Genomic DNA, 16,303 nt, shown 5'->3' on the forward strand with positions numbered 1-16,303 from the left:
CCACTGGGATTATAAATCAGTGCAGAGTTTGGTCCACTATAGTTAATAACAGCCTCCCGCACTGCCTCTCCTGGCTTGAATTTTACCTTTGGACGCATGCAGCGATCAGTGAGATCTGCTGGAGGGGAAGATTTATACCATGATGCAAATATCTGACCTTGAGCAAATCGGCCCTACTGATAGGAAATCTCAGAGGTGCTGAAGGATGTGTGGGAAAGAAAATCTTTTGTTTTCACCATGAAACATGTAAGCACCTGGAGGGGACATGTGTCCACATACATATTTGGCACAGTCTGGTATGGTCTTATGCTGAAGCATCAGGTATCGTATGTTAATATATCTGCAACCCACGAACCAAATTCTGATCAGCTATGCCCAGGTAATGCAGTGACCTCAGCAAGGGACGCACTGGTGTAACTCAGAGTTGGATTTGGATGTACAATGTTATGGCCCCAATTCACCTCTCACACACAGTGTAAAGGAGAGGCCGAGGAGATCATATTTATCTCAGGAGCTAGCGAAGGTTGCAACATGTTTCTCATAATTGTCTCAGCAGTAGAGCTGGTCAACATTTCTCAACCAAAATCGTTTTTTGTCACAAAGGGAGTTTAATCAAAATTGAAATGTGTGGTGAAAACAGGCCAATTTGGAAGGAATTTTCAATTTCTCAAGAACTCAAAACAAAATGAAAATTTCCCTTTGAAACAAACATCTTTGCTTTGTTTAAAAATTTTCCTTCGGTAAAACCCAAATCTTCCATTAACAATTTCAAATAGAATGATTTCTTCCATGTTCTTGGTGGAGGCAAAATTGGATCTTTCGACCAGCTCTACTTACCAGCCAAGATCTTCATTTCTATGTTTTTGTCTGGGGTGGGACAGGGGTGCGAGAAGAAGTTGCCATGACAGAAGTGCCACGATTTCACTTTCCACAGCCTTGGAAAAACTTCCCAGCTATCCGGACCCTTGGGCTCCTACAGCCTATGCAGTCGCTGGGCCACTGGAACACACGACACGGTAAACAAAGCTCTTTCTAGTTTCCCTCTATTTGTGTTTCTTTTTGAAACGCTCGCAGCTGTTACGTGATACTTCTACCTTTTTTCTTTGTTTTTTTGTTAAATTAATTTATTTATATATATATTTAAAAAAGCAGTAGTCCTTTGGTCCCTAAACTCTAAGGAATGATATGACTTTGAAAGAAGTAAATCCTATGTCCCTGTGCCAGCGACAAGCAAGGAGAGGAGCACATCCCCCCACCCTGCTCCATGGTGTGTGTGTGTCTATATATATATATATATATATATATATATATAAACGTATTTAGATATCTCTTCTATAAGTCCAACATGCGCTTAGCCTTTGATTTCTTTTTTTCCAGCCAGATATGGAAAAAATCAATTTCTCTTTCCCTTTTAAAACAAAACGTTATCCAGGTGAAACATACACGCCTGGTCCAATCCCACTGGCTTTGGTTTATATCCATTTGGATCCTCTTTCCTAGTTCCTCCTTTGAAACTTGTAGCAGCAAATGAGTGCTTTAAAAAGGTAGGGTTCATCCTCATGAATGAGCTGTCCTAGCTCTTAATCCTAGATTGGTTTGTTTTTCCTTCCAAGAATCCCACCTCTCTCCTTGCGAGGAATTCAAAGTCTTCTCCAGCAGCCACCGTTTCATAGTCTGATTCAGCAAATATCTGCACCTGTTTGTCTTTTCTCCAACATCACTGTGTCTTTTTCTTTCTTGTTAAGAAACAAACAAAACTGATTCAAAAATTAAAAAATAAAAAGAAGATACAACCACAATGGCTCTCTTTTTCGCCAGCATTTCTTCTCCTCCTTCGCTTCCACCTCCTCCATGATATGTTGCAAAGAAAGAGAGTTACAAGTTTGGATACTGCACTTGGGAAAAGGGAGAATACTCTTCATACGCTGCAGGGCATCCAACCTGCAAGACAACAAAGGGCACATTACAAGGCTCTGGGATTTGCAAGGCTCATTGGAATGTACAACGCATGAGAGCCCCCTGAGAACGGCTTTAATGTTGGGTGAGTTTTAGTGCTTGGGAAACAGAGAAAGGGTCATAGTCACTGAAAAGTCACATGTTGTGGAGGGGAGGGCCTATGCAAGTTTCTTTCTTTTACGCACCTCTGCCAAGGCACCTCAACTCTGTCCTGCAGCTCCACCACCATCCCAGCTCTGACAACGCGCCTCTGTCCTCAACTGATGCACACACTCTTATTCCAGTCTTGGGTTCCCCTCACACAGCTCTATCAATGACCCTCAAACCTGACCTGCAGCACTCCTGCTATTTCAGGTCATGGACTATCCACACAGACCTGCCAATGAATGCATCTCAGTCCTGACCTTCTTCAGTCCTGGGCTCCCTCCCAACTCTGCCAGTGCACCTCAATCCTGACCTGTAGCTGACCCTGCTATTCCAGGCCTGGGCGCTTTTCAGCCCAGACTACTTTTATGTTAAATAGTACAGTGGTTTTGCAATTTGGAGAAATGTCCATTAAGAACTAAATTTAGATCCACTAAACACATTTCTACTTGGAACTGAGGCTAGATTTGAGGCTAAGTCCTCAAACGTAAAAAAGCAAGGGCACCTCTAAATTTCACAGGGTTCCACTAGCTGGTTAAGTGTATGGAGGAGCACTAGTGAGGTACATGTGCCCTTCAGCTGGGTCATCACCACCCAAAAAATAACCAGTCCATTGTTTAAAGAGATGGTGCTTCTTATTTAAAGTCTCTGCAAAATGTTCAGCAGTGAGAGAATGTTAGAGGCCAAACTCTCTGGTGGTATAACTTCTGTGAGGTCAAAGCAATTACATTAGCTGATAATTTTGCCCTAGGTTCCTTTGAAATCTCATTTGGCTCTTTTTGTCACTGTGAATATGGGCTTCCTAGCTCTGAGGAATCACAAAGACTGGCCGTTCTGTCTCCTCTTATGAAAGAGAAAGGGTCTGCATGGAGATCTGATGTCCTAACAGGACAGAACTGCACTGGCTGAACCAGAGGTGAGTTATTAGTCCTCCTGTGTTAGGGAATGGGACCTGAGAGCCTAACTACTGTATATTCTTTTGTAAATCCCACCTCAGTCTTTCCTCATAATTCAGTCTCTCCTGCTCCAGCCTCACTTTCTGCTATTCTACTCTGAATTCCCTCTTGGATGGGATGAGAAGGAATATTCAGAAAAGAAATATAAGACTTCAGTTCCAACTCAAAATCCGCAAACCATACTGCTGAAGGATCAGTGTTCGGGATATTCCCAAGTGCTTTTTCGCATGCACTACAACGTTTTTGAGACTATATTTTGCAAATAACAAAAGGGAAAAGAACACAAAATAAAACCCTTCATTTCTTGTTTCAACTGAAATTAAGTGAAACCCCCTTTTTCAGAAATAATATTGGAACCAAGAGTGATTCCTTAACAATTACATTTCCCCAGTCATTATGGCCATATAGTGAATGCAGGTGAAACACAAACACAGATTGTTACGTTACAACAAAGAGAAAAGAAGAGAGGGCAGAGAAGAAGATGGAGTTTGGGGGGGGGGGGTCAAAGTTCACAACTAATCAAGACTGACCAATCAGCACTCCAAAAACTATCCACCAGGGGCTTCACTACGGCACTTCACAATCGCCAAAAGAAAAGCACCAATACAGAAAAAATAAAGATATAGAAATAGAGATATAGAAAACTCAACGTCAAATCATGCAACGAGATTACAACCGGCCACATGGCGTCATCGCAGAGGACGATGACAACATGAGTTAGTCACTTACAGTTTCGGTTTATTTGGGAAAGATAGTTTTGGTTTGGGTCTCCCACAACAGCTAGAGGGTTGCTAGGCAACTGGGGGGCCATCTTGGAGCAATGATTGGCCTGGTCTGGTTAGGTACAGTAGTGGTTGGGTTGGAGGAAACAAAACATAAAAAAAGATGAATTGGTTTGATGAAGTTTTTCAATTTCATTTTTGGTTGATCAAGAACAGAAAATGAGCCTTAGAGGACATGTGTAATAATGCTTTGATCTCCTCTAGGACCTTCCCCTTGGTGAATCTCACAATGCTTTACACACTAATGTCACATCACTCACAAGTGACCCAGGGTCAGGTGAGTATGAATGTCCCCATTCTCAGAGCTAACGGATGCTCAGTTGTGATTGGTCAGATAAGCTACCTGGTATAATTTCTCTTCCCTGACTGGATGTGAGCCAGCAAACACATCCAACTGGAAAATCTGGGTGTGCAAATTTCAAATTTGGCAGCTGCAAATACTCACATATGTGACTTTGAAATTCACCATGATGAACAACTTTCTTTCTTTCCTTTTTTTTTTTTTTTTTTGCATTAATTGCTTTGCTCTGCCCATTTAGGGGGAAACTGAGGCATAAATGTGGCAAGTAAATTGCCCAAGATCACACAGTGAATCAGAGCTGGGACTAGAACCCGGGGATCCTAGCTCCAAACCCATTCCCTCTAGCCATTAGAGACACTGTTTCTCAGCTTAAATAGCTGCATGTTAAAGGAAAAATGGAACTTATTCACCTGTTTCTATGAATGAAAGGAAGACTAGGTTATATGAGTCATGTACACTAAGTGGGTGGAGAAGGAAGACCGCGATTGTACATTCTGGCTCTTTTCTTCCAGGAAACTTTGCTAAACACTTGACAAAGTGCTTACGGAGAAACTGCCCCATCTTCAGAGATACTTCCTCCTCGCTGCTGTGCTAGACTGAACAGTACCATCAGAAATGGCTGTCTTTGAACAGTCCACTCACTCCTATGGAAAATCAGTTCTACGCAGTCTCACCACTGCTCTCCTTTTAACCCAGAAGTGAAGACCATGGTGTTCAGGACCTGGCATGCCAAGCTCCTAGATGCAAGTGGCCAGGCGCAAGGTGGAACACTGAATGCTGTGATGTATTTCTTCAGGCCACAGCTTTCTACTTTATACACCCAGGCACAGGTGCTGGAACTAGGGGTGCTGGGGGTGCTGCTGTAATCCCTGGCTTGAAGTGGTTTCCATCACATACAAGGTTTATAGTTTGGTTCCATGGCTCTCAGCACCCCCACTATACAAATTGTTCCAGTCCCCCTTCACCCAGGGTAGTTGCAATCTGTTCTGTTTAACTAGGCCCCAGTTAAGGCTCTAGGTATGTCTCTCTCAGGCAGAGGGCAGGCCCCACTGTTTCATATGCAGCACACGAGCCAGACATTTCACAAAGCATATGGGCTGTAGAGAGAAAAGAGTTATCTTCTGGCTGGGTGACTAGGACAAAGTCAGTGAGGAGATCGAGTTGTCTAAGTCTTGCCATGACTTTGCAACCTACAGGCCTGCAACGAGTAGGCACATGTGCCAAAGTTCCAGGCCCAGCTTTTCAGGGGCTTGGGTTAAAGCAGATGAAGGCTTTGCCCTGCTGTTAGGCTTAGAATGGGTGACAACGATGGGATGGAAACGCACAATGGATGAATGACCCAGGTCAGATATAATAAAGTAAGATTACTCACCTGTGAGTGGCGTTCTGAGTGTGCATTGCCTCTGCAGAGCCACACCCTTGGGGGTGCATATGCCTTAGGGCCATGAGCCCAGACAGCAGAGATGGATTGTTCTACACATACACCAACCTGTAGAGCTCAAGGCTCGGTATGAAGTAATGCAAGGACGGTAGATCTGACCACTCTCAGGTCTTCCCACCAGTTCAGAATGCTGTGTACGGGAAGGAGGTTGGTTGAGTGTGAATCTGCAGGGGCAACACTGTAGTTACAGATGAGTATATTTTCTTTCTCACCCAGAATTGCCTCTGCAGATCCCTGTGCTTGGGAGACTGACTAGCAGTAACAACCCCTTGGAGGAGGGTTGAGGAGTCCTTGGTTAAAGAAAGGTTAAAGGGCTGTTCTTGTAAAATTAGAACCATGCTTAGCCCCTAAGTCAAGACAGTCATGTTGTGTGAAGTTATGAATGGAGGGCAACGCAGTGGCTTCCCAGAGTTCAGAGATGGAGACATCCCTCAGACACACTGTGCAAACTAGTTTAAGGGCCTCTAAGCCATTTGGCACTGGGACACCTGCTTGGTCAGGACTGACTCCAGTACACTCTCTGAACAGAAACTGGTTTCCCCTTACACTTGTCTCCAAATACTACAAATAACCTTGAAGAGTTGCACAAGAGTTTTGTCCTCCCCAGGTGATGACACAGTGCCTTCTCACTGGCTAACCTACATAGCCTAGCTTCAGCGGATGAAATACCCTATTTCTGCTGTGTTGTTCAGCAAAGGAGGCCATGTCTCCCTGCCAGAGCAGAAAGTGAGGCCGGCCTGAGCCAGAGGCCTTTTGCTGGCTTTAAGAGCCATTTGTGTACAGGAAGAATAGTCTTCCCTGCTCTCCGATCCCAAAGAGCTTGTGTGACTTCCCTCTCACTACCCACCCTGGACTGTCAGGGTCTTTGCCACTCCTGGAGCTGTTCAATCTCCATCTCCCCTGGTGAGGGCGCAGTCTCACTTCCCTCAGGGAAGGTGGGAGAGGATGGCTTCAGCCTTTGTTGCACCACATGCATCTTCCGGGTTCTCTAATTCCTCTGCCTCTTCTTCAGACTCCAAGGATCATCCTCCAGGATTGTCAGTAGAGGGAAAGGCAGGCTTAGGTGATGAGGTGAGTATTTCTTCCAGGTACTCTGGAGAAGATGAGCTTTGCAAGAGACCTCTCAGGGGATTGTCTCTTGGCTGGATGGGCAGACAATGCCATTTGTGTCATATTGGTCATGGTGTCTGATGGCTGTAAGTGACCTCTTAGAAGAACTTCATGGTGAGGGAGAAGTCCAAAGAGCATGTCTCAGTATAATCTCCCTGTAATACTGGGAGCATGTGTCCAAGGTGCTAGGAGAGGGAGAATGGACCTTCTCTCCCATCTTACACTTGGGTTTGCAGCGAAATGTATGGATCAGAGAGCCACCAGGACAACCCTCCACTCTTATCTCCATCCAGGAAGTCCTTGGATCTGAATTTGGGGCACTGAGGCAGGAAAAATCAAAGGAGAGCTTGGTCTTTTTGGACCTGAAAATACTGTGGCAGATCTCCCATTTCCCTGAGAAGGATGAGAGCATGGATCACTGCCTCTCTGAGCTCCCAGACAAAACAGGGGCAGAGAGAGATACAACATCAGTCACTAGATCTCAAGACTTGAATTCAGGCAGCCCCAGCTCCAACCTCTATGGATCTGAAGTGCCCACAGCACTAACAGGTGTTTGGATCTGAGGGCTTTATGGTGCTTGCAAACCACCAGTTCCTGCACTGAGCCAGAGGAGAGTGTGTGGGTCTGCACCTATTCTCGGTTAAGGGAGAAGAGAACAGAAGTGAGGACTTCCTATGAGGAGTCACGGCCTTTGGGTTTTTTGTAGCTGTAGTGGGGTGGTCACGCGCTCCTGCCTTAAAAGGCTTAAAACAGCCCGGGGAGAGAGCTATGGCAGGGAAGGAAAAGCGGGGCTGATTGGGGAAAGCAGCCTCAGCTGGGGGCCACGCCCCAATCAAGCCAAGGCTGGCTTAATGAGGGTACAGCTGGCCCTTATAAGAGGGCTGGGGCCAGAAGTCAGAGACTGAGCCTCTCTCTAGCAGTAGAGAGGGAAGGGCCTGGCTGCCTAGAAGCTGAGAGGGTACCTAAAGTGGAGCATGGCTGGGGGAAGGCCAGAGAAGCTGGGGAGCTCCAGCCTGGGAACCCCCCAGGCTGCAGGCCTTGATAAAGGCCAGGGTAGGTACTGGGGCTACAGAGGGTTAGCCTGGGGTAGGCGGAGGCAGCAGGTTCCAAACCCCCCTTGCCTATGATGAGTGGCATTTACACTGCGGTTGGCCCCAGTGAATGGGGGCTAATTGGTGACTTTACACTGCAGTCAGCCCCAGTGAACGGGGGCTAGTTGGTGACTTTACACTGCAGTCAGCCCCAGTGAATGGAGCTCAGTGGCCATAGACTGAGGCGAGGTGGGGATAGAGGGGATTGGGGGTTCCCTGGGGAGGGGAGACCCAGATGTGTGGGGGTACTGCCAGAGGGCAACACCCTGGCCTGAAAGGGGCACCAGGGTCTGGGAGGGACATGGGGCCAGCAGCAAGCGGGACACCAGCCTGCAGAGGGTGTTCTGGAGCTGCAAAACGCTAATTCCCTGGATGACCAGCAGGAGGTGCTGCAGGGGTGAGTCCCACCCCATTACAGTAGCCCTTAGATCTCAAGAAGCATTGCAACCAGTACCTCCCTCATTGAACTTGCTTTTGATCCTTTGGTTCTGAGGTGGAACCAGACTACGATGAGGCCAGTTCCTTTGGTACAGAGGAGATGGGTCCAGTGCTGGCTGGCTGGCCTCTCAAGGCATTCTCCATCAATAGGCATTTAGGCTGCCCCTCCTGCTCAAGGCAGGTTGGAGGGGTAAAGCTAATCCCAATGGCTTCAGGGACTGCCCTTCTCCCATGCCGGGGGCTGTTATGGATATCTGGTCACAAGACACACACCATTTAAATCTGGCTATTGGATGATAAATGCTAGGCTCTCAGCAGGGCAATGAAGGGGATGAGGATGGGTCAGAACCATGCAAGGCCACAGATGACAACTGACCTGGGGCTCTGCAGTGGAGCCAGCTGAATTGTCGTGAATCTAACGGCTAAGAAAGAGAGACGCTTCTGAACACAGCTTCATGCTTCTCCAGCAAACATGTAAATTAACTACCTAACCTGAGCTAAATATGGAACACCAACTCCTACAGCACAGGTGAGCTAAAGGATGGTTCTGAGACGTGCTACCTTTGGCAGTAGGAATGGAACTGAAGGCAGCTGGGGTCACCAACCCTGGCATCGAACAAGAGACTCTCTGAGAGGTTGGGCACATGGTCCCATAATGGTCCGGGGCTCGCGATGCAAAGGCACGTGCTTGTGAGGATCTGCAGAGGCAATGCTCAGTGGTTGTCATCATCCGTCAGAATTTACATTGCACATAACTCTGTGTGACGCTTACAGGATAGTGAAAGAGACACAGTCCTGGCTCAAAGAGATGACCGTCTCCATCAGACAAACATGAAGAGAAGAGTCAAAAGACATGGGTTGGGAAAGAAGGGGCAGGAGTGAAATCAAGGAAAGGTCAGGCAGGTCACATTGCAGAGGGAGCCAATTTTATAAATTCTGTGTGTTGAAACAGGCACTGAGGGTGGGCACAGGGGAGGAGCCGGCAGCGCAGGGCAAGGCAAAGGAGGGTTAAAAGGAAGGGATGGAGGTCATTTGGCATACATGGGAAGTCTATTGGGTATAGGGAGAAGAGTAGGCAAGGCATGAAAGGGAGCAAGAATGGAGGAGAATGGGGTTAGATTGGGCGTGATGGCACAAGGCAAGGACATTGTGGCCAGTGTAGAGTGCAGCGGTTAGGGTGAGCATGATGGGAGATGACAGGATAGAGGCAGGAGCAGAGCACAGGGGGCAAGATTAGGAGCTATGGGAAAGGGGAGAGAAGAAGAATTTCTCCATGGAAAAACCATGTACAATCATCATCCAAAGCCTGAAATGACCCTGAACCGAGGCTCATTTGAATCACTTTCATCGCGTTTTTCTCTCTGGGTTCCCACCAGGCCTGGGAGCAGAAATGCTGGCCAGGCCATGAGAAATCCAACCCTAGTGCATTTCCTGCCCAAGTCACAAACGCAACTTGGACCGTGGGGCCCAGTGGGTCTCGTTTACTTCCCAGTGCTGGTTTGAGTTTATGTCGAGCCTCTTATGCAGGGACACGCTCTCCCCGCCCCTGAGAGGGCGTCTGGGGACACGGTTCCCCCGCAGGAGGGCATATGGGGACACGGTTCCCCCCTGAGAGGGCATGGGGGACATGCCACCCCCGAGAGGGCATGCGGGGACAAAGCACCCCCGAGAGGATATGCAGACTCTTCGGGACAGGTGGGAGAGGCCCAGGGTCTCCTCTGCACAAAGTTGCTAATGGGAGTGATGAGAGGGTGATTTCTCCAAGAACCTCTTTAAAAACATCCCCTTTGGTATCCCTGGAAATGATCAACCAGTCACCACAGACTGATGCATCCTCCCTCCCTCCTTGCTCTGAATGCCCACGTGCTTAGCCAGTTCCCATAGCTGCACTTAGCCACGCTGGACAAATAAATACGGCAAAATGCATGTGAGGCTCCAGGTATCACCCTGCTCTTGACAGAACTCCTGGTCGGGTGGGACAGTGACACAGCCCACCCACCCTGCACCTCCCAGCCACACCACCTCCCAGGTTCAGGGGCTGTCACTCAGTACAACCCCATTTCTGCAGAGTAGCCAATAATTCCAAGTGCCTCTCTTTTAGGTGCCCAACTTGAGACCCTGAGGGTCTTATTTTCAAAACTGCTGAGTCCTGCTATTCCCTCATCATTTTCTGTGTTCCTGCCAGCAAACTCACTGGCAAGATTATCTGCAGAAAGCAAATGTAATATGGTCACAAACACAGATGAAGCCAATTTGTTTGAACAATCAAACTAATTTTTTGGAATACTTTGTTGCTGTATTTGCCCAGATGGACATGATTAAATGCCAAGTGAGGCCTACAAGCTCTGGCCTGATATATATATAAGGAATCAGTTCATCTACTTCTGGGTTGTAATCCCCTCTGTGGTGGCACCTGGTTTTTTAACAGTGATTGGTAACAATACGCCACAGTTTGGACAGATGAGAATATTGTAACTAGATGAAGTGGTAGTAGGAATTCAAGTCAACAACATGAAATTACTTGAGCTAGAATTTGTCCAGGATACGGGGGTTACTGCCCCTACTCTAGAGACTGAATGGACCTCCTTTTGGCCAGTGAGTACTGTCTGTTTAGGTCACATCATCCACAGAGCTACTAATTGCCTGAAGCATGAGGAAAGACAAAAAAGCAAATGCCTCTTTCCCCTTCACTGTCTCTCTGGTCACGAATTCCCAATGCGGCCTTTGTGCTTTCATCTTATGAGTCACTGCCCCAGCTTCATGTTTGTATATTTCAGTATTACCAACCCCAAGCATTCAAAACTCATGAGACAGGTCCCATAAAATCATGAGATTGGCATACAAACCAGGAGGTTTAAAAAAAATCTGGGGTGCTTTTTATATGCTTTCTGGTCTTCAAGCATTTTGGGTACACTTGGGCCATGTTTTTAAGCCTGTCTCTGCAACCAGAAAGGCTAGAAACTTGGGGTTTTGTGTAAATGAAAGCTGAGATTTTCACCTCATCACATGACTCCAAGAGTTGGGGCTTTAAGAAAGACATCAAATATCACCAGACACTGGTAACACCATGAGAGTTAGCACCACTGTATTCTGTAGCACTGACTGAAAACACAACCTCTCTTTTTCCCTGGATGGGATGGTTGCAGGGTTGTGCTTATGAAAATCAGAAATGAAATCATCCTGTTTAGAGTCAGGCTGACAGCAGTCAGGCTTTCCCATGCCCAGCCACCCAGGCCAGTCCGTGGTCCTGATCTGCAGCCCCTCCTGCTTTTCTCCTAGTCAGCTCTTCCAATAGACCTTGCTCCTGAGCTACAGCAACCCTGTGGTTTCAGTTGTGAGCTCCCCACACAGCTCTGCCAATTGCACTTTAACACTGACAGCAGCCCCTCCTGCTATTCTAGTCCTGGACCCATACAATGCACCTCGGTCCCGACTTGTAGCTTCCTTTTCTATTCCAGTCTGAGCCCCCACTTCCCTTTATTGTTATGCTTTGACTGCAGTCCCGGGCCCGTCCCTGATCAGCGCCTGCCAATTGCACCAATCTGCATTGTACTGCAGATAAACACCTCCAAGGGACCACGATTTCAAACCATGTGGTCACCGTGCCCTAATTCAGGTTCATGTTCTCAAGTCTCCAGAGTGGATGGGGCAGACTATAGTTCCCTGCACTACCAAGCCCTTTGCTTGTAATTAGTTTTTCAGTTCAGCAATCTAATTACTCTCCTGTTGCACTTTCACATCTTACACAAGCAAACACAGAAGTTAGGTGTCTTTAGTCATGTTTTCATAGTCAGGGCTTCTCAAACTTCATTGCACCGTGACCCCCTTCTGACAACAATTACTACATGACCCCAGGAGGGGGGACTGACGCCTGAGCCCATTCGAGTCCCGCCCCTCTCTTCAGCCCTGAGGTCCAGCAAGTCTAATGCCACTTTGGGATCCCAACCCATAGTCTGTATGGCAAAGTCTGTTGAGGGCTTGTTTCTCACAGTGTGGCTGATTGTCCCTACATGGACGAGCCAGCCATTCCTGACATTATGAATCATAGGGCATCAAAGGAATTGGTAAAAACTTACTGTACCACTGACAATTATTTTGGAAAACTCTCAGAAAGCTGGAAAGGTACCAGAAGAATGGAGAAAAGAAAATGCAGTACTGATTTTCTAAAGCAGAAAGAAGCATGATCCTACCAACTGATACCCCATAAGATCCATCCCTATCCTGAGTAAAATAATGGAACAAATCTTGAGCGAGAAAAAAAAATCACTAAACTTCTAGTGTGTTACAGGATCGTAACAGGCAAAAATCAGCATGGGCCAGGAGCCCCTTGCAGCATTGCTCAGATGGTGACTTGTATCTTATTGGAGGAACAAGTCCGGGAGTTGCAGGAGATGCTACTAAACTTGCAAATGACTACTGAGAGAGGGGGCATTACTGGTCATGACAGCAGCATGTATCATTGCAGGAGTACTGGGTAACGCTGACAGACCCCGGTCATCAGCGGGTGAGTTTGAACTGGGGACTTCTGGAACTTAGTGCAAGAGCCTCTATCACATGAGCTAAAAGCTAAAAGCCAACTGGGTGTAGAGCAGACTCATTTAACTCTCTCTAAGTGGTCTTGATGCCAGTAAATGGGACAGAACAATTGCACACCCTTTCTTAGTGCAAGATGGGAGTAGTGTGTGTGTGTGTGTTTGTGTGTTTAATTTTTGGATGTTTTTCATGCTTTTTTGTGTTTTCAAAATAAGTATAGCTAAATTTAGAAACAAAATATCATTTCAAAATGGAAAGTTTAAACTTTTAATTTCAAAATAGTAAAAATGAACGGTTTTGACATTTTTGGGGAAAATTTTCTGTCCAAAACTATTCACCAAATTCAACTTGAATTTGCAAATAGTTCGGGAGTCCTGAAAAATGCACTGACAAATTTACCATTTGCTGAAAATATTTTGCCTCGAGAGAGAGAGAAAGAGAGCTGTGTACAGCTGTGTATGTTGGGAGAGCCTGGAGAGCGAGTGTGTTGGAAGAGCCTTGTAATTATGCCTGTTTATCTCTCATAGCCACACGTGCGCGCATGAATCTACAAGCTAACTGTTTGCTAATTTTGGGGTGTCTCTCAGGGGTTCACTCACGCATGTACCAGCCTTTCCTGATGAGGATCATGCCACAACTACCCGCCTTAGAGTACAACCCTGCCATCAGGTGTTCCATCCCCTCTGCTCCATCCCCCTAGTTAGATGGTTGGAGGTAGTTTCAAGTGCGAGTTGTGTCAAAGAGGGAAAACATGCCAGCAACTCCTTGTACAAGCTCAGCCATATATCCTTCCCCCCAATCCCTTCGGAATAATGATTTTGTGGCAACGTGGCCTGAGGCTCTAAGATGTGCAAATAAGTGCTGAATCTGTGTACGCTATTTTATCTGCTCGTGGAATCCCCTCTCCCCGGAATGCCCATACCAGCCAAAGTGCATCCATATGTGACCCTTGCACTTTGGCTGGTGGAGCTGGAGGAGATATCCTTTCCCCATCTTACCTCAGCCTATCTTCTAAACAGCATAGGCTGTTTCTCGGCTGGCTGTTCTCTGGGTGACCTATCAAATGTCACATTTGGATGTACATGTCTCTGGGGAGTGTATTTTGAAGCAGGGAGCAGGTGTAGACTGCTACAGGACAGCTGCTTAGTTGTACCTGACCACTCAGAGCAGCAGGTGGCAACACAATGAGAAACGATGGAGCTGGTCCAAAATTTGTTTTTAATCTCAAAACTGGTTTTTAATAGGGTTACCATATTTAAAAAATAAAAAAAGAGGACACTCCACGGGCCCTAGCCCCGCCCCTTTCCCACCCCCGGCCCCGCCCCAATTCCGCCCTTTCCCCACCCCTTCCCCAAAGTCCCCACCCTAACTTCCCCTCCTCCCTCCCAGCCACGCGAAAAGGGCTGCCCGAGCGCTACCGACTTTACGGTTTGCCGGGCAGCCTCCAGACCCTGCGCCCCCGGCCGGCGCTTCCCCAGCGCAGCTGGAGCCCGGGAGGGGAAGCGCCCAGCTGGGGGCGCAGGGTCTGAAGGCTGCCCAGCAAACCATGAAGCCGGTAGCACTCGGGCTTCGGGCAGCCCCCATGCCTCCGGACCCTGCGCCCCCGGCCGGGCACTTCTCCTCCCCGGCTCCAGCTGCTCTGCTCCTCCCCGGACTCAGACTTCGGCTCTGTTTAAGAGCCAAGCTGCCCGAGCCAGCGCTACCGGCTTCGGGCAGCCCCCTTGACTCCGGACCCCAGCCGCCGGCTGGGCACTTCTCCTCCCCGGCTCCAGCTGCTCTGCTCCGGCGGCGCAGGGTCCGGAGGCACGGGGGCTGCCCGAAGCCAGTAGCGCTGGCTCGGGCAGCTTGGCTCTTAAACAGAGCCGAAGTCTGAGTCCGGGGAGGAGCAGAGCAGCCGCGGGAGAGGAAGTGCCCAGCCGGTATTTTTCCCAGACATGTTCAGCTTTTTGGCAATTCCCCCCAGACGGGGGTTTGATTGCCAAAAAGCTGGACATGTCCGGGAAAAGCCGGACATATGGTAACCCTATTTTTAACAGAAATTTGGGTTTTTGACAGAATTCATTTTTCTTGAAAAAGTATCTGAGTCCTGTGGAAAACATCAGTTTTTCAGCAAAAAAATGAAATGAGTGAAAACTGAAATTGTTTTGGTTTTCAGCCAAAACCAACAATATTTCAATCTGGATATGTTGCTGCAGTGCCTCATGGGAGTTGTAGTTCAGGTACCTCATGACCCTATTCTCCTGTATAGGCTAGGACCCGTAACTGGACATTATTTCCCATGATTCACCATGGCCATGCAGCTTCCTAATCAAGAATGGGGACCATAGTGCATCCTGGGAGATGTAGTCTGATCAGGGAGCCTGCCCAACTGAGAAGAATGGGAGTATGATACACCCAAACTACAGCACCCATGAGGCACTACGGCAGCATTTCAGAATAAAATTATTTCAGTTTTTGGCCAAAATATTTCAGATTTTTATTTTTCACCAGGAACTTGACATTTTCTGTGGAAGCCTCTCCCCTCCAGTTCTAAAAGAGGGTCAAACTGCTGCATCCCCCTCAGTGTTTGGAAGAGGCAGAGTAATAGGCCCCGTGTCACTATCTAAAGGCCGTCATGTTCCCATGAGGATTAGTACAGCACATTGCCAATTTGGAGAGCCACAAATTTCTGACTAGTAAGCATTCCACAAGCATCTCCAGTCACTACTGTCTACATTCAAAATAGTGATCAGCCAAAGGTTAGGACCCACTTTAGAGCCAGGATTTTAGATACTCATCTAAACCCACCTAGTCCCTTGGCCTTGCAGCTAGCTTAGAAATGGTGCATAAATAGGCTTTCTCACTAGATTTATCCCACTGTTTCCTAGTTTTAGCTCAGTGTCTGCTGCTTACATGTCCTGGCTAGAGGCAGGGAAGTAAAATGTGCCTGAAAATAAAATGGGAATAGCAAATAAAACTTGAACAAAGCATTTTAAACCTATGAAAGGGCTTGGGGGCTCTGGTCCAGTTGCATTTGGGATGGAGGTTGGATGGAGGAGTGGTAGTGTGATTAATATTGTGGCGGGGAGGGGTGTTCTGGTGCGTTTGAGTTTTAGGGAAGATTCAGTTTGAAAATCTGATTTTATCCAATATGGTTCAGACATCCCGAGTTCAGGCCTGACTTTCCCTAAACACAATGTCCTCTTTAGAGACCTCTGGCTGGAAGTACTGGCAGATGACGTTTTGGAAGTGGAAAGTCCAGCACACTTTCAAAGCAGAGAGAGACCTGACCCCCACACCCTGAATCCAAACACTCCCAATTCTTTCCCTTCTCTGAAATTCAGATCCCAATTCTGCAGCTTGAGCCATCTCTATTGGAAAGTGCCCTTAGTGTACCTGGGAAAGGTTCGGCGGTCTGGAAGGTGACCTCTATGGTCTGAATAAGTGGTGGGAACAGGCATCTGGTGTGAGTCCAGTAGGGTCAAGGAAAAACCTAGTGCTTATCCCTCTGAAAACAAGCTGAATCCTGAGCAGTTAGCAAATAAAGAGCTTCTAATCCTCTCTGTGGTTGG

General features: G+C 47.4%; 1 protein-coding gene across 5 annotated transcripts in view; it reads right to left on the bottom strand.

Moving 5' to 3' along the window:
• Positions 1-1,323: 1,323 nt before the first annotated feature.
• The window catches only part of CELF6 (CUGBP Elav-like family member 6), a 237,552-nt gene continuing 222,572 nt past the window's right edge, over positions 1,324-16,303 (bottom strand). For all 5 annotated transcript variants that reach the window (XM_054042950.1, XM_054042947.1, XM_054042946.1 and 2 more), the window contains one exon: positions 1,324-1,941. Coding sequence is in view for 1 of the 5 variants with exons in the window: in XM_054042948.1 (XP_053898923.1) it covers positions 1,919-1,941 (23 nt within the window). In the remaining 4 variants the exon portion in view is untranslated. The remainder of the gene's footprint in view (positions 1,942-16,303) is intronic.

Source organism: Malaclemys terrapin, chromosome 10, assembly GCF_027887155.1.
Source record: "Malaclemys terrapin pileata isolate rMalTer1 chromosome 10, rMalTer1.hap1, whole genome shotgun sequence".
NCBI lineage: Eukaryota > Metazoa > Chordata > Testudines > Emydidae > Malaclemys > Malaclemys terrapin.